Source organism: Westerdykella ornata (genome assembly GCF_010094085.1).
Source record: "Westerdykella ornata strain CBS 379.55 unplaced genomic scaffold EI97scaffold_12, whole genome shotgun sequence".
NCBI lineage: Eukaryota > Fungi > Ascomycota > Dothideomycetes > Pleosporales > Sporormiaceae > Westerdykella > Westerdykella ornata.
Window position 1 is genome coordinate 587,048 of NW_022986862.1, and position 20,129 is coordinate 607,176.

The 20,129-nt window shown below is 54.0% G+C and overlaps 11 protein-coding genes across 11 annotated transcripts; 5 read left to right on the plus strand and 6 right to left on the minus strand.

The window, feature by feature from the left end:
* Positions 1–980: 980 nt before the first annotated feature.
* EI97DRAFT_433925 (uncharacterized protein) lies at positions 981–2,804 on the minus strand. The gene has a single exon (XM_033798490.1). The coding sequence runs from the start codon at positions 2,790–2,792 to the stop codon at positions 1,044–1,046; it is 1,749 nt and encodes a 582-aa protein (XP_033653533.1). The 5' UTR covers positions 2,793–2,804; the 3' UTR covers positions 981–1,043.
* Positions 2,805–2,929: 125 nt separating this feature from the next.
* Positions 2,930–4,547, plus strand: EI97DRAFT_433926 (uncharacterized protein). Its single transcript, XM_033798491.1, has 3 exons — positions 2,930–3,622; positions 3,672–3,894; positions 3,951–4,547. Exons 1-3 carry the CDS (start codon positions 2,986–2,988, stop codon positions 4,255–4,257), a joined length of 1,167 nt encoding a protein of 388 aa, XP_033653534.1. The 5' UTR covers positions 2,930–2,985; the 3' UTR covers positions 4,258–4,547.
* Positions 4,548–4,577: 30 nt separating this feature from the next.
* Positions 4,578–5,557, plus strand: EI97DRAFT_474714 (molybdenum cofactor synthesis protein-like protein 2 large subunit; the record flags this gene model as incomplete). Its single annotated transcript, XM_033801901.1, has 1 exon — positions 4,578–5,557. The coding sequence occupies exon 1, from the start codon at positions 5,006–5,008 to the stop codon at positions 5,555–5,557; it is 552 nt and encodes a 183-aa protein (XP_033653535.1). The 5' UTR covers positions 4,578–5,005.
* A 456-nt stretch (positions 5,558–6,013) lies between these two features.
* On the minus strand, positions 6,014–6,388 carry EI97DRAFT_354493 (uncharacterized protein; the record flags this gene model as incomplete). The annotated part of the gene is made up of 1 exon (XM_033794888.1): positions 6,014–6,388. A coding segment is annotated over one exon (375 nt), but the record flags the coding sequence as incomplete, so codon positions are not given.
* Positions 6,389–6,762: 374 nt separating this feature from the next.
* On the minus strand, positions 6,763–9,297 carry EI97DRAFT_494492 (long-chain fatty acid transporter-like protein). Its single transcript, XM_033802393.1, has 3 exons — positions 9,151–9,297; positions 8,319–9,098; positions 6,763–8,265 (listed from the first exon to the last, which is right to left on the minus strand). Exons 1-3 carry the CDS (start codon positions 9,155–9,157, stop codon positions 7,028–7,030), a joined length of 2,025 nt encoding a protein of 674 aa, XP_033653537.1. The 5' UTR covers positions 9,158–9,297; the 3' UTR covers positions 6,763–7,027.
* Positions 9,298–9,597: 300 nt separating this feature from the next.
* Positions 9,598–10,071, plus strand: EI97DRAFT_442964 (uncharacterized protein; the record flags this gene model as incomplete). The annotated part of the gene is made up of 1 exon (XM_033799787.1): positions 9,598–10,071. One exon carries the CDS (start codon positions 9,598–9,600, stop codon positions 10,069–10,071), a length of 474 nt encoding a protein of 157 aa, XP_033653538.1.
* A 725-nt stretch (positions 10,072–10,796) lies between these two features.
* On the plus strand, positions 10,797–12,699 carry EI97DRAFT_433929 (2-nitropropane dioxygenase). Its single transcript, XM_033798492.1, has 5 exons — positions 10,797–11,496; positions 11,566–11,699; positions 11,724–11,727; positions 11,811–12,346; positions 12,453–12,699. The coding sequence occupies exons 1-5, from the start codon at positions 11,224–11,226 to the stop codon at positions 12,586–12,588; spliced, it is 1,083 nt and encodes a 360-aa protein (XP_033653539.1). The 5' UTR covers positions 10,797–11,223; the 3' UTR covers positions 12,589–12,699.
* A 463-nt stretch (positions 12,700–13,162) lies between these two features.
* Positions 13,163–15,047, minus strand: EI97DRAFT_501730 (uncharacterized protein; the record flags this gene model as incomplete). The annotated part of the gene is made up of 5 exons (XM_033802717.1): positions 13,163–13,419; positions 13,602–13,623; positions 13,784–13,881; positions 13,941–14,453; positions 14,612–15,047. 5 exons carry the CDS (start codon positions 15,045–15,047, stop codon positions 13,184–13,186), a joined length of 1,305 nt encoding a protein of 434 aa, XP_033653540.1. The 3' UTR covers positions 13,163–13,183.
* Positions 15,048–15,717: 670 nt separating this feature from the next.
* On the minus strand, positions 15,718–17,050 carry EI97DRAFT_501731 (ClpP/crotonase). Its single transcript, XM_033802718.1, has 2 exons — positions 16,511–17,050; positions 15,718–16,228 (listed from the first exon to the last, which is right to left on the minus strand). Exons 1-2 carry the CDS (start codon positions 16,912–16,914, stop codon positions 15,787–15,789), a joined length of 846 nt encoding a protein of 281 aa, XP_033653541.1. The 5' UTR covers positions 16,915–17,050; the 3' UTR covers positions 15,718–15,786.
* A 383-nt stretch (positions 17,051–17,433) lies between these two features.
* EI97DRAFT_433932 (NAD(P)-binding protein) lies at positions 17,434–18,769 on the minus strand. Its single transcript, XM_033798493.1, has 2 exons — positions 18,480–18,769; positions 17,434–18,427 (listed from the first exon to the last, which is right to left on the minus strand). Exons 1-2 carry the CDS (start codon positions 18,574–18,576, stop codon positions 17,595–17,597), a joined length of 930 nt encoding a protein of 309 aa, XP_033653542.1. The 5' UTR covers positions 18,577–18,769; the 3' UTR covers positions 17,434–17,594.
* Positions 18,770–18,957: 188 nt separating this feature from the next.
* EI97DRAFT_458996 (thioredoxin-like protein) lies at positions 18,958–20,129 on the plus strand (the record flags this gene model as incomplete). The annotated part of the gene is made up of 5 exons (XM_033800959.1): positions 18,958–18,991; positions 19,096–19,174; positions 19,354–19,394; positions 19,478–19,916; positions 20,039–20,129. 5 exons carry the CDS (start codon positions 18,958–18,960, stop codon positions 20,127–20,129), a joined length of 684 nt encoding a protein of 227 aa, XP_033653543.1.

Here is a 20,129-nt window from a genome sequence, read left to right on the forward strand (position 1 = left end):
CCCCTAGAGCTACCGCAGTGTAACACGCGTCCCTAATAGCAAACCTCCACCACCACAATCCAACCCGTCAGCCCGCGGCCAACGCTTGCTGCAATGCAGCGACCCTCACACACATTATCTGATCGGTGAACCGCAAACGGCGAATGGTGATCCATCTCCGACCTTTGACTCCAGTGGCTTTCGTGGCTGACCGGTGCTCTTCTCGATCTCTTCAGCTCCTCACACTCTCCCTCCCAACGTCCCAGCTCCAGTCCCGTCTCTCGAAACCCTTAATTGGTCGATATCGATATCCCCTTCCGCGGACCGCTCACCAGCCTTTCCCCACGCCAGACCAATCATTCCCACCTCCCCAACGCTTGTCAAGACGCCATAAAGTTTAACCATCGCAGTTCCCCGGGGGAAGGTAAGTTTCGGTTCAGACGGGTCCCGGAACCGGAGAGCAAGGGAAGGGAAGGGAAGGGAAGGGGAGGGAGGGAGGCAGTTCCCGCCCGTCCCACTGTCGAGCTGTCATGCAGCCTGGGAACATGGCGTCGCCATGGATGGGTGGAGAAGAGATGAGAGGAAAAGGACGGCGAGTGCCGCGGGGTCACCAACAGATTATTCTCATAAAGCATATTGAGTTATTGGTTGATAATGTAAACTGTTGGATGGTGAAGGGGCGACCAACCGTGCTGCTGTCGTCTTGCTAGTCCAGATATTATGGTTCGGTGATTGCTTTTTCGGGTGTACTGAGGCGAACGGGAAAGGTTCCTATTAAGCGATTTGGAGGAGACAAGCCGAATAAACCACTTGCTGAAGACTAATTGCTATCGAGCCTTGTGATGGCTGGGAAAGCTCATTGATAGTTTATTAGGGTAGCGTGGGAAGTCTAGAGGATCTTACCTTATAGGAAGGCTGATGGAAGTTGGTGTTGATAAAGGTGCTGAGGATTCCAGGTTTTTAGGCGCAACAACAATCAACCTTGGGAGAAAGGAATATGGCTTCGAATGACAAATATCGGGTATTTGGTTGCGCCAGGAGCACCTATCTATATCCTACAACAACTAGAAGACGAACTTCCTCGAGTACTTCTTATCCATCTCCTCATACTCTTCCCTGAGCATCCTACTCCTCAGCTTATTAAGCCGTAGCGTGACGCCCTCCTCCTCATCCTCCAGATCCTCAACCTTCTTATCCAGCCCAGCCGTGCCCTTCAATTTCCAGAGCAAGTTGGTGATTCCGCCCGACTTCGCGGCGTCACGCTCCCGCCGCGCCTCAGCAGCGAGATAAGTCATGATCTTGCCCCAAGACTCGAGACCAACTTCTTCGCAGGTTTCGCACTTCTTTTTCCGTGCAGGGTCTTTCTGTATCACGTCGAAGCTTTGAGCGATTTTTGCTGTTGAGACGCCATCGCGCACCCAGTCAAGTCCCTGCTTTTGCTGTGAAGAAGAGGAACCCGCAGTCGCGAAGAGAATCTCGCCAATGTAGTTCTTCAGCGCAGCTTCTTCGCAGCGGTCTTCCTGCCTTCGCCGAAGGGGTTCGTCGCCTGTCGGGGGGAGCGGTGGATAAGCCGGTTCCTTGAGCAGGCTAAGAATGGTTCCAATGAAACTGGAGTCCTGCTGAGGTTGTGGAGGAGATGCAGGCCCGGGTTCTGCAGCAAGACGTGCCCGTAGGACAGAGATGAATATAGGCAGGGCAGAGGTGATTCTCCCTGTTGATGCATAGAATGTTGCCATATTGGTGGCAGCGAATATGAGATTAGGTGTGATTGCGTCTCTGGGTGCCGAAGCAGAAAGGATCGCTGTTTCTGGGTCGATGACCGATTTCGTATCGGAAGTGGGAAGACCCGAGATCGCGATGTCGAGGGCCCATCTGTACATCTCTTCAGCAGAATCATTCAGCTTCTTGAAGCTCAACCAGTCTGCATATCCCAGAGCTGCTGAGACCCGCTGATACGTTGTAAACCCCTTGGAGGTAAGAACTCTGAGGTAGAATGACTCTGGCGGGTCCGCTATCGCTATTTGATCTTCTTTCGCAGGAGGTGGAGGCATTCCTGGAGGCGTGGCTCTTGGTCTAGGATTTGATGGCGACTCAATAAACTCCGGAGACCAGGCATTCCACCTCCACTTGTCGGAGACCCAACCTTCCAAACGCTCGGACGCCCGTGCCATGCCCATGAGAACCTCATAGTATCCTTGCCTCCACTCCTCGCTCTTTTCGGTCAGGTCAAAGCCCGCTTTTCCCAGTCCTGGTATGGGTTCTCCTTCTTGCTCGATGATGCCCTTCCCGTCCTTATTCGGATCCTCTAACCGCCGCAAAGCGTGCTGATACTCCGCGTAAAGGCGAGCCCAGTTTGGAAAACCCTCGTCCTCGTTATTCTCCGGGACCTCCCACCATTTCCCTCTTCTAAACCGGAAGCGCGTATAGAGGCTCCATTCATGCGGCGAAGGAAATGCGCGCTCTTGTCGTTCGCTCAGGAAGCCCAAGCTCGCGATACTGAAAAGTGTGGTGATAACCCATATGTAGAAGGTGTATTTGACCGTGAGCTTTGCAGTTTCCTTGACCCATTTCTTGTCGTTGGCAGTTATAGAGAACAAACGTAATATCGGCTGGCCAGTATAGAAAGATTGTCCAGAAGGATGCAGAAAAGGGAGTTGTGGGCGGAGGACTGTGCGATTCGAGGTGAGAATGAGACACGGCGGTTTATGGGAGAATTGGCGCCGAAGGGGAGAATATAGGGGGCTAAAACTCGGTGGCCTTAGAGTACGTCTGGCAAGATGTATCCGTAGAGCGGCTGGACGTATTTGTGGCATCGTCTTTTCGCTTTACAAACTGCGAACTGAGGGTACGGTGGTTGAAGTCGCAGCTAGGAACGCCAAGAAAATCGCTCCTCACCGCCTACGACGAGCGGCAGAAAAAGTTAAGTTGCATCGCTAAAGCCGAAGCTGTAGGATTCTACCACAGATCTTACCGCACAATCATTCGTTAAAGTACATATTCTCCGTAATGTCGAAGTCTGACAAGTCGAAGAAAAAGGCTGCAAAGCCGGATGCTGAGCCTCCAGCTGCCAACGGTGGTGTAGCAGACAACGAAAACCCCGCTGTCCTCGAGAAGCCTCCGAAAACGGAAAAGAAGCGGAAGCGGGACGATGAAGTGGTTGCAGAGGAAGCGAAATCCAAGAAATCTAAGAAACAGAAGAAATCTGAGCCCAAGTCTGCCAATAACGATGCTGTCACAGAGCCAGCCTCAAGCAAGAAAGACACGGAGGCGACACCCATGGACGTAGACACCGAGACTGTCGCCCCGGCTGGTCAGAATGATGATAGCAAGGAGAGGAAGAAGGAATCTAAAAAGGGGCGGAAGTCAAAGAAGGCCAAGGTAGATCAAGAAGCTCAAGAAGCTGCCCAACAGTCGGCATCCGCAGATGGCCAAGAAGAGAAGGCTGCGGACATTGCGACAGAGGCTGTGCAGAAGGACCCAGAAGCAAAGAAGTCCAAGAAGAAGTCCAAGAAGAACAAGGAAGCAGCCGCAAATCAGGTACCGGTGCAAGGCGACTCTGAAAACGGTGCTGCTGGCGAGTCCACCAATGGAGCGGCGGAAGGAGCCACGTCCGGAAAGAAAAATCGCTTCACAGTCTTCGTTGGTCCGTTTAATGAGCTATATATGGTCGTCCTGTAGCTAACTCCTCGCAGGCAACCTACCCTTCTCTGCCACGAAGGGACAACTCCAAGCGCACTTCGAGAAGCTTGCGCCGAAGGACATACGTATCATGACGGATAAGCAGACGAAGAAGCCGAAAGGATTCGCTTTCATAGATTTCGAGAACTTCGATCGTATGGAAACATGTTTGAAGAAGTTCAATCACTCCATCTTCCCGGACGGTAAGAAGGGAAGGAAGATTAATGTGGAATTGACGTAAGTTCATTCACATATACCACTCGCAAATTCTATGAGTACTCACATACTCGTAGTGCCGGAGGTGGAGGCAATTCCGAATACCGCAAGGAGAAATTGCAGTCGAAGAATGCGAAACTTCAGGAAGAGCGTCAGCGCGAGCGAGAGAAGCGCGAGGAGATAGAGGCAAAGCAGGCGGAACGCAAGAAGAAGAAGGAAAGCATGCAGAAGAAGGGCAAGAAGGGAGGGAAGGAGGGCGAAGCCGCCAAAGACGGGGCGGAGCCCGTCAAGCAGCCAGAGGCGCATGGTGGGATGCACCCAAGTCGACTGGCGTTGATGCAAGAACCTGAACGGCCGAAGTTCCAGCATAGGCAGCGGTTCTGATGTCTCTGCTTTGGCGAGGTTCCATTGACTCGTTTTGTCAAGGTCGAATCAGTGCATTTACTAGGCGTTGGGTATGGGAGGGTGGTATGCTTGTTCGCCGATAAATCTGGCAATCTGGTTGTTAGATTCTCAGGGAAACGGCATGCAGGGATTTGATGCAGTTATGGCACTACATCCACTGGTTATGGCCTTTGCGAATATATTCGCATGTCCCTCCCGCCATTCTCGGCTCGGACCGAAGCGGGTCTGGCGGATGGCCGCTTATTAGTCACTATCAATGTTCAACTGTATTTGCCTTCCTCTTGCTCATGACACTGCCACAACTCTCAGTTTCAACAAAGTTTTCAAAGTTCACAGGTAGGTATCAGTCTTATTTCAACCCCTGTCCCTTCCGCTGTTGTCGACGCTACAGTAAGGTCATTATTGAACGGTCATGATTCCGTCCCCCATTCTCTCCAAACACACATATTGTCACTTCTGGTTACTGGGTCTTCTCATATTGATTCCTTCTTGATTAAATACTTTCTATGCCGCCTTTCTAATTCTGTCTCCCAATTTTCTCTTCCTTTTCTCTTCTCTAAAGTTTCATACGTCATCAATCGACCCAGCACACTAAGTCCTCTCAGCCCGGATCCTACCCAGATATCCGCACAAGTCTCCTAATCCGGAATTTATCATACGACAACATCTTTTCAACCAAGCCTCAACACCACCCCAAGCTCATCCCCACCCAATCCGAACGGCCATAATGTCAACAACCGAACCCTCGACCTACACCCCCTCCATCCCCTCCAACCCCATCACCCGCACCACCCCAACCATCCACATAGAACTAACCCCCCACCCCCTCAACCCCTCGCACGCCACACACTTCGTCCGCTCCCCCAGCGCCGGCGCCACCGTCCTCTTCATCGGCACCACGCGCGACAACTTCAACGACCTCCCCGTCGCCTCCCTAGCATATACCTCGTACACGCCCCTCGCCATGGCGACCCTGTACTCCATCGCCGAGCACATGCTGCAGAAGCACAGCCTCGTCAAGATCGCCATCGTGCATAAGCTGGGCGAGTGTCCGGTTGGCGAGGAGAGTATCGTGATTGCGGTGAGTGCGGCGCATCGGCGGGAGGCGTGGCGGGCGGGCGAGGAGGCGCTCGAGGAGACGAAGAGGCGGGTGGAGATTTGGAAGTTGGAGAGGTTTGTTGGCGGGGAGGGGGTGTGGAGGGCGAATAGGGATGGGGTGATGGGGAGGAGGGTTGAGGAGGAGGGGGAAGGGGAAGGGGAGGGTGGGAAGGAGGGTTGAGGTGCCAGCGTCATGGCGATGTTTTGTTTGTTCTTGGTCAAGAGCTTTTACGGCATGGTTAATACGAGGGCGATGCGTGTAGTTGACGTAGCAAACGGATATTGGTCATCTTGAATTGACTAAGTGTTCTGCTGGGGATATGAACGGGATAATCAAGGCCAGAAGGGGCTGGAGCCGATGATGCATCAGTGGCACAATTCGAGCAATTGCCAATGTCAAAACAATATAACTGGCATATCGCATGCGAAATAGCATTGCCATTTCTGGTCTAAACTTGCGTATCGGTTCGTTGCGTATATCCCATGTAGTCCCGTAAACCGCCTAATATGTACACTATTCTTACACTCCCTCAATATCGTACAACTCCCACAATCACTACCTCCCCTCCCTCCCCTCCTCCTCCTTCCTCCTTACCACCCCCTCCTCCATTCCCTCCTCCCCACCCCCATCCCCACCATAAAAACTTTCATAATCCAACCTCCTCCTCAACCCCCTCCTCATCTCCTCCAACCCATACAAATCCACCGCCCACAACACCCCCCCGACCCCCATAACGCCCACACTCACACAATTCATCGTCGCCAGGTTCAGCGCCATCAGCGCGTCGTGGAACGGGCTGAAATGCTCGTGCGGATTCGTGTTCGGGTCGAAGAGTTTGGGGGCGATGCGCAGTTTGCGCCGGTGGATGGCGCGTCGCGTGAGGGTTGTCGAGGCGAGGAGGCTGGCGGCGCCGAGGAAGAAGATGGAGAGTTGTTTGAGGGAGCGAGTGGAGGTAAAAGGGTGGCTGGTGGTGGTTGTGGTCGTGGTAGTGAGGGAGGGGGAGGGGGTGGGTGCGGTTGGGTCGGCGCGTCTTTCGGGAGAGGGTGTCATGGTCGGGGGTTTAGAGTTTTGGGAGCGCTTTCATGCGAGGAATTGCGGGTTCCAGGTGTATGTCCGAGAAATGGCATCCAGGGTTGGGAGAGGTGGGTCTTCGACGGACGGATTCGCTGGGATTGTGAGGCAGCCTAGGTACGGAATTGCGGCACCATAGATTTGCGGCGCTTAGAATTGGAAGACGGTTCAAAAGATGAAGTTAAGAGACAGGAATTCTTCAGCAAGTTTGTTCTGACTCAGTCTTTGGAGTCGTTCACATAAAGTTCATCGGACCGGAACAACCATCCTCCGTCGGGGCAAGATGTCTGGCTTCCCAATCTATATTAAATCCAATCACCATCTCGTCTCTCCTACTGTTACTCGTCTGACCTGACGACATGACAGACAATTTCCCACTTCGCCAACGACCAGCAGTGCCTTTGTAGACATTGACTGCTACAGGAATACTCGTGTAGACTGCGCTATATAGGGTATATATCAACATACCAATACGACCTTTAGAAAAGATGTCAGATGCAAATGAAACATCCTGGAACTGTGCAAAGCGTTCGCTGCGACGACAACCACACCACCGTCCCCATTAAGACCCAACGACCATCACAACTTCACCAATCCCCCAGACATCCTCTCCAAATCCCTCTCCGTGAACCTCTGATAAGTCGCATCCTTCAACCAATACAGCACATCCCCCGCCTCCTCCACCCTCCGCACATCAATCCCATCCCTCTGGAACAGATGTTTCTGCTGCTTATTCGTCCCGGTAGTATGCATCTCCCTCGTCACCCTGATGAAAAGCGGCACCGCAAAACCCGGTAGAGTCTTCGTCATGTGCTCCGCCAAACTCTTCAACGTGTGTTCTGACGGCGGCACCGACTCTCCCGGCTTGAGCACAACAGCGGCGCAACCCGCACGCCCATCGTGTCGAGGCACAAGCACGCCGTAGACATTTGCCTCCTCGATGGCGGGATGCCTGCCGACGATATCGGCGACTTCAGCGGTGCTCACGTTTTCTGCTTTCCAGCGGAACGTGTCGCCTATCCGGTCCACAAAGTACCACCTTCCCTCCTTATCCCAGCGCATGAGATCTCCGGTGCGGAAATACGCGTCACCCTTCGCTTTCACATTGCGGATGATTTTGGAGTTTGTGGCCTTGTCGTTGCCGAAGTAGCCCTGGAACTTGAGCGAGATGTTTTGCGGGTCGAGCTTGTAGAGGAGTTCGCCGGGTTCGTTCCAGCCGGCCATTTTGCACAGACCCGTTGTGAGGTCGCGTAGGGGCTCCGGGGGTTCGGATTCCGGGTCCATTTTCACGACGCAGAGGGAGGAGCCCATGAGAAGGTGGGCCAGGGTGCCGTTGCGGCCGATTGCGCCGGCGCTGAAGGAGTTGGTACTGCGGTTCCACATGCCGCCGGGGGCTTCGGTGGCGGCGTAGAATTCGAGGATGGTGCCGATGTTGAAGCGGTCTTTGAAGGGTTGCCAGACGTCGGGGCGCAAGCCGTTGCCGAAGGCGGAGTAGACTCTGTGGCTCTTGTCTTGGTCGGATGGAGGTGCGGAGAGGAGGTATCTGCACGTCTCGCCTACGTAGTGGATTATGGTAGCGTTTGATGATCGGACTTCTGGCCAGAAGGTCTTGTGGCTGAATTTCTTGCTCAAGCAGATGGTTGCGCCGGCGTTCAGAACTGCGCAGACTCCGAGAACCGAGGCGGAGGAATGATAGAGCGGCATGGAAGTGTACATCACATCTGTTTTCTTAATAGGGATCCAGCCCGCGACGAACTTGCTGCCCAAAGTAGCTTTGCCCCAAGCCATGACGGCTGGTTTAGGAAGGCCAGTTGTGCCTACTCGATGGGTCAGTTTGCTTCTTCTGCGCCTGGTCACGGTCACCACCTACCCGAGGTGTAAATCAACATAGCCATGTCATTCTTCTGTTGATTTCCACGCTCAGAATTGGGTTGTCGTATAGGCTTCGTCTCCAAGATGAATGCCTCCAGCCCCTTGTCGAAGAAAATGAGTTCCAACTTCCGTCGCTGTGGCTGTGCGGAATCCACAGAGTGCACCTTGGAGTGTCTTGCAACAGAGGCGGAAGTGTCACCGCCTTCAAGGTGGAAGTGGTAGTTTGCGGGTTGCTCCGGCGGAGGTCCTTCGGTCGACACGGCAGTGAAGCCATGCTCTGCCATGACATCTTCTGAAAATTTCCCCCTGCTCTCTTCCCCGACGAGGACGAGTCTTGCGGTGGACGTGCGGATTGTGTGTAGCAATGGTTTTCCCGTCAGGTTATAATTGATAAATGCGGGTTTCGCGCCAATGCTCCACAAGCCGAACCAGATCCATATGAACAGCTCGGAGTTCATGAAGTCCATGGCTACAATCTCGTTCTTTTGGACGCCCTTGCTCTTCAGCCATGTGCCATATTTCAGCACAATCTCGTAGGCCTGCGCATATGTGTACTGCTTGCCCTGGAAGATGATCCAAACATGGCCTGCGTTGGCGGATTTCGCGTGGTTCTCGAGAGCGTAAAAGAGGTTGATGTCGTCGTTGCGTTCGTGTCGCTTCGCGGCAAACAGCTGCGTGGCCACGAATGGACCGAGGAGCTTCAGGTCATAGCTGATGGCGTGGCGGCCATCAAGGTACGCAAGAGCTGCCGCTGCAGCGGGAATAGCGTATGGCAGAGCTACGGATGTGAGCTATACTGGAATGATAACAAGTTCAGCCAGAGGGCTCACCTTGCATATTGTTGTAGTGCGGAGTTCACTCGATGGGAGAAGACGACATGCTGGCAAATCCGGGGTATCATAATTATAGAAGAAACGAGGGAACATCTTGGGGTAGCCATGGTGAGAACTGGTCTAACGTTCTTGGGTGGATCACACCTGAGGGCTGGTGAACCGAGGCGACTAGAAAGTGGTCAGGGAAGGCGAACGATGGCTCGTGCTTTGTCAAACTATCACCATCCAGAAAGGGCAACTTGTGCGACCGACTGGAAATACAGCTGTTCATGACATTCAATCACGCATTATATATAGGAATGGATAGAACGAAGGTAGAGACGAGAGGATTTGTGTTTGGTTTGTGGCTAGTGTGTATGACAAGTTGTGTGGTTTGTAGGCGGTTCGCGTGTGGTTGTTTGAATTCCCCAGAGCGGACACAGGATTTGCTGAGATGCCAACGAGATGCCCAGTACAGAGACTGTCAACCCATCCGACCCGTTGCAGAAGGCGACGATGAGGCAAGCGCGAAGCTTGAAGCCCACCTTTTCACGAGGGGGTTTGGAGTCCCAGTCGTGGCACTGTGTCTCGAGCGCATCCAATGTGTCGCATATCCCAAGACCCCATTCGCCGTTGCAGGTTTCCGATCGGCTCGAAGCTGCGGATGCTGCAATCACCCAGCTTGTACTCCGGATCCATGATGTGACTCGCGCCTCGGGCCCGCAGCAGTCACCTCTGGGTGCTGCCCAGAAGACACCCCGTGGTGGCTTCTGTCCGTTGCCAGGTTCGGTCGGTTCGGTCGAAGCTCTGCATGCCGCCCATGCAAGCTTGTTCTGTTCCCCGATGCTCAAAGTACCAAAAGGCTCGAAGCACTGTTGCCAGAGGCCGAATGGCGCTCAGCAACTGCCCGGGAGTCGGCTCCCTCCGGCGCCTGCTTGAAGTGTTGAGGTGAAAGTGTGGAAATGAGATTGTTGAGATGAGGTGAAGTGAAGTAAAGTGTTACGACGAGGTGGGAGTGTTGTGATGAGGTGAGAGGAGAGTGTTGCGATGAGTGAGCATGTGCTTGAGAACGTCAGCAAAATCCCAGCCAGCACGATCCACCACTTACCAGGAATTCGAAAAAGGTAAAGTTTCCTCAGCCGGGTACGAGTAAAGTGCCGCGCTGAGGTGAGAATGTTCTTGGAGCGCGTCTGCAGAGAGGCTCGCGACGCGATTCCGAGCGTAAGATATGGCGAAAAGCTGCAGACGCGTTTCAGCCATGAGGTGAGGGCGTCATTGAAAGAGGTGAGCAGCGCACAGTACTATAGCCGCACTGATGCGAGACACGATTAAATGAAGCCATGCTTGTATTGTAAAGAGATGGACAAGGGGGTAAGACGCCCAAGGAAGCTTTGAGGTGTGGAGCTTGCTGGCGCTGTGGAGCTGGAGTGGAGTTTGTCTGGGGGAAGCTCCGTAAGGTGGGGGAGGGGAAACTTCAACGCGTAACGCTTGGGCCACCCTTGGCATTTGGTAAGCAAGATCAATGCCAGATGTGGTTTAGCGGGATTTTGGCTCACCTCCCAAGCTCTCAAGCTCTCCCCGCTCTCTCTACCCGACAGACTTCCGACGAACGTCCTCCTTAGGGATCGAGTCAGCATCTCTAAGCCGCGGTCCGCCCAATTGCTCTTCCTTTTCCGTGTGTTTTCATTTATCTCTGATGTTTCGCGAGTGCTAATCCTTCCTCATGTCCGTTATTTCTATCAGCCTTTCAACTTTTTCTTTGCTTTAGAAACTTCACAGGCAGAATTATTAGACTGTAAGATTGATTTTGTTTCCGTCGGATACCTGTTTGTGTCCGGGGTCAAGTCTAGTTCTGCTTTCTATTCGCCTTTTCCCTACAGTCTTATTCTGGTCTTTCCATTGCTTTCCTAAATTTCAATCCCCTACATCTTCCAAAAGGCCGAGTTCGTCACATAGCCGAATATATCTCCATCCTACTCAACAACACCAAAATCCCAATCCCCAAGGGTTTGTCACATCTTCACCCTTGAGCCAACTAACCTCAAACTCCCAGACCCCAACCCAACCTTATCCCTCAAAACTCCATCCAACATGGCGCCCGCCCCCCTCACGACCCCTCTAACCACCCTCCTGGGAATCAAGCACCCCATCATGCTCGCCGGCATGGACCAAGTCGCGGGCCCGCAACTCACCGCCGCCGTCTGCAACGCCGGGGGCTTCGGGACGCTAGGGGGAGCGCGGTACACTCCCCAAATGCTGCGGGAGATGATTGCCGAGCTGAAGGAGGCGTTGGTGGACAAGAATGCGCCGTTTGGGGTGGACTTGCTGTTACCGCAGGTTGGGGGTAGTGCGCGGAAGACGAATGTAGGATGGGCTTTGCTCAGGAGAGTTCCTAGACTGCGTAGGGTCAATGTGCTGATGCAGTATATGTAGTATGATTATACCAAGGGCCACCTCGGCGAGCTCCTGGACATCGTCATCGAGAGCGGTGCGAAGCTCTTCGTTTCCGCGGTGGGCGTTGCTCCCAAGTGGGCGATTGAGAAGCTGCATAAAGCTGGTGTTCTTTAGTACGTGTCCCCAAAGTCAATCTCCATCCCCTTGTTCTCTTACTAACAACTCCACAGCATGGTTCGTCTCCCTCCGTCTTCCCCCTGGATACCAAACCACTAACTTTACAGAACATGATCGGCCACCCCAAACACGCGCACAAAGCCTGCCAGGCCGGCGCCGACCTCATCTGCGCCCAAGGCGGCGAAGCCGGCGGCCATACAGGCTCCATCCCGACCTCCATCCTGATCCCCGCCTGCGCCGACATCGTCCGGCAATACACGTCCCCCTTGACCGGCAAACCCGTCACGCTCGTCGCAGCCGGCGGCGTCAACGACGGGCGCAGTCTCGCGTCGGCGCTTATGCTGGGAGCAGCAGGCGTATGGGTAGGAACGAGATTCATCCCATGTGTGGAAAGTAAGGCGCCCGAGGGGATGAAGCGGGATGTCATTTCCGCGGGTTACGATAGCTGGATCGTTTCGACGATTTGGTCCGGGCGGCCGTTGAGGGCGTTGCGGAATCCGTATATTGAGGACTGGGAGAAGAATCGCCAACAGGAAATTAAGGAGTTGACGAGTGAGGGGAAGGTGCCGCTCGAGTGGGAGTTGGATCGTTTGCATAGGGAGGGCAGGTTGACGGAGGAGATTATGGATCAGGCGGCGCTGAGGTGAGTGCTGAGTACTCTCCTCTGCCTGAAGTTTGAAATTTGTAGAGCAGGGCGGGATTGGGAGTGGGGTTGTGTGAATGGTATTGAATGCTGATTCGTACGGTAGGCCTATTGGTATCGTCGCAGGCTCCGTCAACACACCCAACCAGACCGCCGCCGAAATCGTCAAGGAAATGGTGCACGAGGCGGTGGTGGCGCTGAACTCGGCGCAGGGGTTCGTGAATGCGGCTGCGAAGTTGTAGAGCGGTGAGCAGAGCGTATTCTTAGAAATATATTATAATTGGGTGGATGTATAGGGATGATATTTTGAGTTAATAAATAGGATAGAGAAGCGGGATCAATCGATGGTTGGGGAGGTACTGAATGTGATGAGTTCATATGCTACATATCTACGAAGTCCCCAACTGGTTATTGGTGATATTTTTTTCTTGCTGCGTGATTAGAGGAAGAATAATGAAACACGCCCTACTCCAACATTCCCCAATGCCAATACACTAATAATATCATAATGGCCGATTGCATCAAATTCCGAGTCCTTAGAGCAATTGCATGACTACATACTACCCTGGGATATATATCCCCCCGATTAACCCTCATACTCCATTCGCTTATGTTCTGGCTCGCTTGCTTGTTTGGCATATAATATCTCATCATTCCATCACGTATAAACTCGTGCGCCCATTGAGGACCCCAGCCCAGACAGGTGTTCCTGCAATCCATCCGTACATGCATGATGCATGCATGCGTGCGTCTATCCATGCAGGTACGCATCTATCGACCCGTCAGATCTTCCCCATTATCCCACCATCCACGAATTTCAGCCGCTCTATTAATCACTTAAACAACGGACTTGCCGTATACGCCCCATCCCTCCTCATCAAAGGAAGCAAGCAAGCGTCTTCGATTCATCGTGAGCGGAGCTACACGAAGCGCCGATAGGGTAGTGTAATGAGGCGAGAATAGGCGCTCGGATTGTGAAGAGGTAGAGGTAGGCGACGAGGTTAGAGCTAATATGTGCCAAGGTGAGAAGTCTATTCCTAGAGCGATGTGTTTGGAGGCGGGGATTGGCTGCGCTGGGAGGGCATTAGCAGTGTTGGACTGCTGATTGAGCCGAAGATATTCTTACTATTTCAAAGCAGCGATCTACGTAGACGGGCTAGGATGTATTCGGTAGGGTTAGGATAGGACTGGGACATTGTAAATGATGTTTCTTCCCCACGGAGGGCCCGGGGGAAGAGGGGAAGGGAAAACGGACCTTTGATCGCGTGTAACTTTTGCTGCAAGAGGGAATACATTAGCATTGCTCATAGACTACGAATAAGGCTGCGTATATAGAAAGGGGTCCGAGAAGAAGGAGAAGAAGAGGAGGAGGAGGAGGAGGAGGAGGAGGAGGAGGTAAAAGAAGAGCAAGAAAGCGAAGAAGAAGAGAGTACATACCACACCACACCCCACCTCTCCACCCTTAGGCGTCGACAAAATGGGAACCGGACCGGGGACCGCTCTATCCCTTTTCATGAGGTCCTGAGGTCGCGAGTCTGTATTGCACTTGTTAGTTCGTGTGCCAGGCACGTTTTGATGCATACGTTAGCCGTACCTGGTAGATAGGAGAACGTTTTTCCAGAGAGGTCGTTGTTCCCCATCTTCCTCCAGATGGAAGCGAGAGTCGTGGCGGTGTTGTTTGCAGTGGAGGGCGAGGAGGAGGAAGAGGAAGAGGACGGCGATGCAGTCGACGGGCGATCCGCATTGTCGAAGTGTAGGACAACGGGAGAAGGACAGCGCCACGACGGGCCGAAAATTTCGTGGATGAAAGGGGCGAAGGCTGCGGTGGTGGGGGAGTCGGGGCATGTTTCGTCGTCGTTGTCGTCATTGTTGTTGTGATTGTTCCCAGGGTTGATGGAGTGTTCGCTCGGTTCGAGAACAGGGCCGTGGCGTTCTTCGGGCATCTCAAAGACGGGGTCGAGATCCATGGGGAGACCTAGTTCATGAGATGGATGGGGAGGCAGACTGCTGATGGTCATGCCGTCTAAATCGACGGCGGCGGATGTTGTGGGGATGTGATGAGCGAAGGTCATGGAGTCGAAGTGGACCGGCATGGGATCGTTCACGACTGAGGTGGGGGTTAGAAGCGTGGGCTTCATGTCTGGTGTCGCGGAGATGGAGTTTGTGCGTGGTTTCGGGGAGTTTGATTGCAGGGCTATGGGTTCCACGTGAGTCTCTCTTCGTTCGTATAGATGGTGTTGCTGGTTCCAGCAAAAGCTTTCTCACCTTTGCCACTCGCGGCCGGAGAAGTGCCATCCAATCTTGCTGCACTCGCAATGGCGGCATTACTGCTACTGTCAGTGGGAGAGCCAGAGGCACTGGCATGACTCCTCCCAAAGATCTCACACCCGACAACACTCTTGACACTATCAATAACATCCCTCAATCTCTCATTCTCCGTCCTCAGTGCGTCGATTTCAGACAGCAAACTCGCCGTTGCTCCGTTCCGGTCCTGATCTCTTAGGATCTGGATCGTCCTCTCGAGCTCGGCGATGTGCGTCTTGGTCTTCTCTCTCAGCGACCGTTGGGCCTCTCGGTCAATAGCTCTTTTGCGTTCCCGCCTCTCCTGCTCGCCCAGGCAGGACGCACGTCGCTTGCGCTTGACGATGGGGGCGATGGTGGTGGGAGGGGGCGCGGCGTCACTGGCACGGCGGGTCACCATGATGGCTGCTGGGAGCGACGTATATGTACAAATAGTAGATTGGCAAGAGTCCCGAAAGGATGACGGGACGATTCAATCGTTTCGTGTCGTATCGAACGAATAGTAGATCACTGCTCACTCATGCAGAGTAGCGAACAGCAACGCAGCAATGAAGGTGAAGATAATCCCTCAACGAAGTCGAGTCAAGCTGGAGGGACGAAACTTTTGGATTCTACACTGTCTATAATACCTCTGTGCAGCGTCAGAGAAGGCCGCGGCCGAGGGATCCATAGTGTGGCAACGCTTCCGGATATCAAATTGCGGGGAAGCGGGGCCTGAATATTGGGAAGCGAGGGACTGCTAACGGCATCATCATGGTGTAAACTGGGGTAGTTAACGGTATGTGGAGTTCGCTGGAGACGAGGTCGTTCAGTGGCTGGCAATCTGACTCAGGTGGAGGAAGGGGACACCTGTGGTTGGTGATGGGACGCGTCGTGTGTCGCCAATTACTGGCACTTTTTGGAAGTTGAGGCACAGGGGGCGAGCCAGGCCCCTGGGGGTGGGAAGGCCAAGCATTGTACTGCTGTGCGTAAAAGCAAACCGTTGGAGAAGGGTCCTCCGGGTTGCGAGAAACTGGAATGGTGTGGCATGGCACTATATTTCCGATTCATCCAGAGTCTAAACGAGAAGCGGCATGATTCATTAGCAAGAGATCTAATTCCCTAGATAAGAATAGTCTATACACAGAAGGTACAGATGATTACAGCTTAGAAGGCTTCCAGTTCGGCTTGCGCTTTTCCGCAAACGCCATCAGCCCCTCCAGGGCATTCTCGCCCGTCTGCAGGGCCTCATTGTACCTCTCCAGGGTCAGCTGTGTCGCCCTCTCCACACTGCCATGCTCCAGCGCATCCTTGAGTGCCGCCCTCGTCACAATCGCTGCATCAGGGGAGATGTTGGCAATCCCATTTGCGAGCTTCAGGGCTTCCTCCAGCAGCGTCTCCTGGGACGATGAGATGCGGTTGATGATGTTGAGTTCCTTTGCTCGCTGTGCAGTGATGGGCACGCCCGTCAAGGCTATTTCACTTGCTACGGGCAGGCCCACGATGCGGACCAGTCTCGCCGGTCCACCGGCAGCGGCGAAGATGCCGCGGAGGGCCTCTGGGAGGCCAAAGGTTGCGTTGGGCGATGCCACAACCATATCACTGTTCACTCATGTTAGTGCCCTTTGGCTCCACAGGGTCTCCATAATGGACACGTAGGAAAGCGAAACCGACGTCAGTGACCCATTCGCCAAAAGGCGGGGTGTGCGGAATCCGGAACTGCGGTGGGAGTCCGGCCAACAAGCCCAGCAACCGGGGAGAGGTGGGGGAAGGGGAAAGCGGGAAGCGGGAGAAAGAGACATCCGAGAGACCCAACAGGACCTAACTCGAAAAGATCCAAAAACCAACAAGGCCGAAACAAGGGCAAGGAAATCAGAAACCTACCAACCAAGCACAATCTCAAACCCACCCCCAAACGCAAACCCATTCACAGCCGCAATGATCGGCTTCTTCCCCGCCCTCCTGCTCACACCCCCAAACCCGCTCAGCGGATGCCGCATCAGCGCCGAACTCGTCTTGACCTTGCCGGATCTGATCTTGCCCAGCTCAATGAGGTCCTGGCCGGCGCAAAACGCCTTCTTGCCCGCCCCCGTGATGATGGCGACGCGCAGATTGGGCTCGCGGTCGAACCAGTCGAAGACCTCGCCCATTTCCGTGTGCCCCGCGAAGGGGATGCTGTTCATCTGGCGCTCGCGGTTGATGGTGACGAGGAGGACGAAGGGGGCGGGATAGCTGAGGAGGACGTGCGACGTCGGCGGGGGACTCGTCTGTGTCTTGAAGCCGGACATGCTGGCGGTGTTGGAGGCGCTTGATGGAGGGTGACGATGATACTGTTGGAATCCTTTGCTTTGAAGCTCTACTTACATGGCGGGCTGCCTCGCGCGGGCCTCAGTTACCGCGAGTCTCCTGCGAGCAGTTGAGCCGAGGTATGTTTGCAGTCGCGGAAAAGTTCCCCGGATTTCCTGCGCTTGGCGTATGCGGGGCAAGGACGCCACGCCAGAAGCGTGCTAGCGTACGGGTGTGTTTCGGCCCGGCAGAACTAATCCAGTTCGGTCTCAGTTTGGACGACAGCACCTCCCCCTCACACCTAGGAGTAGACTATGAGTTTGTGCCTCCATCCTCTATTGCAGGACGGATCGCAGCAGTGTAGCCGACACGATAGCTAAACTCCTCATTGACGACTAATACGAGGGTCTGTGAGTATCCCAGGTATCAATCGAGAATACCAGGCCTGTACAATACTACTTCTCATATCGGAGCATGCAACGTAGATTGGCGTTCCTATGGAAGCATTAATCAAACAACCCCATTTTCTACCATAGTCCAGGCTGTAGCTACGTCGTATACCTGGATCTAAAGCGGAACTTGGAAACTACAGCGTCTATTCACGGATCCATATTGCGACACAGAGTCTATTCAACAGCACTCCTGCGCCCTCCCGGCATTGCTACACTTGATCCTACTCATCTCACAACTTCGCCCTCAACTTCGTACTATCCACCCTGTTCCCCTCATCCTCCTGCTCAGCAACCCTCAAATCCGGAAACTCAACCGGCATAATCCTCCTCGGCCTCGCCTCAGGCACAACGCTATACTTTCCAAAATCCTTCACACCCACCTTCCTCAGAAAATCCTCATCTACCTCCAACTCCCCATTCACCATCTCCACGGGAGCCTTCAACATGGCCAATATCGCATCCGAGAAGATTGTCGCCTTCCTCAGATCCTTCAAATCCTCCTTACCCAGCCGCTCCGTCGCAGCCGACTGAATCGCTACGGCCGGCCAGACACTCGAGATGGCCATACCCGTTTTCCCCTCGCGCACCCAATCCATCGCCAACCCCTTCGTCAGCACGCTCATGCCGACCTTGCCCATTGCGTACGCCGTCTTGCCGCGGAAGAAGCGGCTATAGATGGGCGGACTCACGACGATGATCCTGCCCTTCCAATCCTGCCGAGCGAACTGCGGCAGCGCGGCTTGGATGGTGGCATACAAGCCCTCGATGTTGACGCGCTGCATGAGCTGGAAGCGCTTGAGGGGCGTGTTTTCCACAGAGGCCCACCATATTGCGCCGGAGTTGTAGACGATGACGTCCAGCCGGCCGTAGGTGGACACGGTTTGGTCAATGAGGCGCTGGATGCTATCTGGGTCGCGCGTGTCGACGGGGATGGCCGTGGCGGTGCCGCCGGCTTCGAGGATTTCGCGGGCGACGGTGCTGATGGTCGATTGAGGGGAGTTGGGGTCTGGGGGGAAGGGATGGACGGCGGAGGCGTCGGAGGTGCTCTTTGCGGAGACGACGACTGTGCCGAGTTAGTAGATGGGAGGGAGAGATACGCAGTGAAAAGTAAATACCCGCATAGCCGTTCTTTGCAAGGTCAATGGCAACTTGTCGTCCAATGCCCCGTGATGCTCCCACGACGAGAGCTACTTGCTTCGTTGCGCCCGTCATGGTCTCGTGTCAATGAGATCTTTGGGTGGTAGTCTAAAACTCTCACAATTGCCGTCATCTGCAAGATATACGAAGAAGCGGGGTTCGCAACTTCGTACGACCTTCGTACGACCTTCAGGCACCCTCATCTTCGCAGAGACGCGGAAATGCGGAGACGTAGAGTAGCAAAGGGCGTGGGAACGTGAGAACTGATTACTGATCTGATATTTGGTCGGGTGAGGTGAGGTTCCCCAGATCCGCGAACCTCGGCTGCCAAGCCTCGTTCATGCTGTGTATGCACCCCAGATTTCCACTCACCTCCACCATATATCTTAAGACGACTGGAGCTGTTGAATAATCATTATTCAGAGCACTGGAGGATCCGTCTTGCTGACCGTGACAATGGCTGGCAAGATTACTGCCTACTTGGACTGCGGTGCGTCAAGACCTATCAGACCTCCTCCCCATCTTCCACTCCAGAAGTGAGAGAGAGAGAGGTAAGTTTGTTGATTGGTCGGCTCGACTAACATCCCTCTCTAGTGTCCCTGTACTCGTGGTTTGCACTTCTTCAACTCGAGAAGAATCGAGAGAAACTCGCGTCCCACAATGTGGAGTTGGAGTACGTCCTTCACCTCTCCCTCGCACGAGCTCTTCTACCATTCCATTCATCCCACACTGCACGGTGCACGCTCCACGCTGCAACCAACCGCACGTGCTGGGACACCCACCCTGTTATCCCAGCCTCCCGCTGTCCATGCTCTCTTCCCGCTCCCACACGATGCCGCTGACATGAGACAGTATAGTTCCCGTCTTCCTCGGTGGGATTAACGTCGGTAGCGGTAAGACAACTCCCTTTCCCCGCCCCAAAACCCAGGCATGTATCCAGAAACAGAAACAGAAACCTAACCATAGAAAACCCCAGGTAACAAGCCACCGTGGACATTGCCAGCCAAGGGCAAATACGGGAAGTATGATGTGAAACGGGCAATGAAGTACTTCGGTACACCGAACATGAAGACACCGAAAAACTTCCCCATTCTCAGCCTGCTCCCGCAGAGGGCCTTGGTCTTTATCAAAACGAAACATCCTAACTTACTCGTTCCGACGCTGCTGGACTTTTTCCGCGCCTTGTGGGAAGATGGCCTGGATATCAGCAAGCCGGATCAGGTCGCCCAGGTCCTGTCAAAGAGATATAGCGAGGCCGACGTCTGTGAGATTCTGGAGAAAGCAAACAGCCCCGAGTGCAAGCAAGCTCTGAATGACAACACAAAGGAAGCCCTGGCCAAGGGCGCTTTCGGATGCCCGTGGTTCATCGTCAAGAACTCCAAAGGCGAGGAGGAGCCATTCTTTGGTAGCGACAGGTAAGTCCATCACCTCTGCACTTGGCCGAGTGGGGGGACTTGAAATTGTGGGGGTGACGGCTGCCAAACGGCTATGTGCCCATGAAACAAGGAGATCCCCGCTAACCACTTATGCATCACAGGTTCCACTACATCTGGGACTTCTTGCAGTTGCCGTGGAAGGACTTCGAGTTGCTTCCTGGGCAGGCGAGACTGTGGCAGTCGAAACTCTGA

Coding starts and splice junctions, on each gene's coding strand:
- EI97DRAFT_433925 (XM_033798490.1), bottom strand. CDS start 2,792: ATGCCACAAATACGTCCAGCCGCTCTACGGATACATCTTGCCAGACGT.
- EI97DRAFT_433926 (XM_033798491.1), top strand. CDS start 2,986: ATGTCGAAGTCTGACAAGTCGAAGAAAAAGGCTGCAAAGCCGGATGCT. Junction 3,623..3,671: donor TCGCTTCACAGTCTTCGTTG/GTCCGTTTAATG, acceptor AACTCCTCGCAG/GCAACCTACCCTTCTCTGCC. Junction 3,895..3,950: donor AAGATTAATGTGGAATTGAC/GTAAGTTCATTC, acceptor ACATACTCGTAG/TGCCGGAGGTGGAGGCAATT.
- EI97DRAFT_494492 (XM_033802393.1), bottom strand. Junction 8,266..8,318: donor TATGTTGATTTACACCTCGG/GTAGGTGGTGAC, acceptor CCCATCGAGTAG/GCACAACTGGCCTTCCTAAA.
- EI97DRAFT_433929 (XM_033798492.1), top strand. CDS start 11,224: ATGGCGCCCGCCCCCCTCACGACCCCTCTAACCACCCTCCTGGGAATC. Junction 11,497..11,565: donor GTAGTGCGCGGAAGACGAAT/GTAGGATGGGCT, acceptor CAGTATATGTAG/TATGATTATACCAAGGGCCA. Junction 12,347..12,452: donor ATGGATCAGGCGGCGCTGAG/GTGAGTGCTGAG, acceptor TTCGTACGGTAG/GCCTATTGGTATCGTCGCAG.
- EI97DRAFT_501731 (XM_033802718.1), bottom strand. CDS start 16,914: ATGTCCGGCTTCAAGACACAGACGAGTCCCCCGCCGACGTCGCACGTC. Junction 16,229..16,510: donor TTTGAGATTGTGCTTGGTTG/GTAGGTTTCTGA, acceptor ATGAGTGAACAG/TGATATGGTTGTGGCATCGC.
- EI97DRAFT_433932 (XM_033798493.1), bottom strand. CDS start 18,576: ATGACGGGCGCAACGAAGCAAGTAGCTCTCGTCGTGGGAGCATCACGG. Junction 18,428..18,479: donor TGCAAAGAACGGCTATGCGG/GTATTTACTTTT, acceptor AACTCGGCACAG/TCGTCGTCTCCGCAAAGAGC.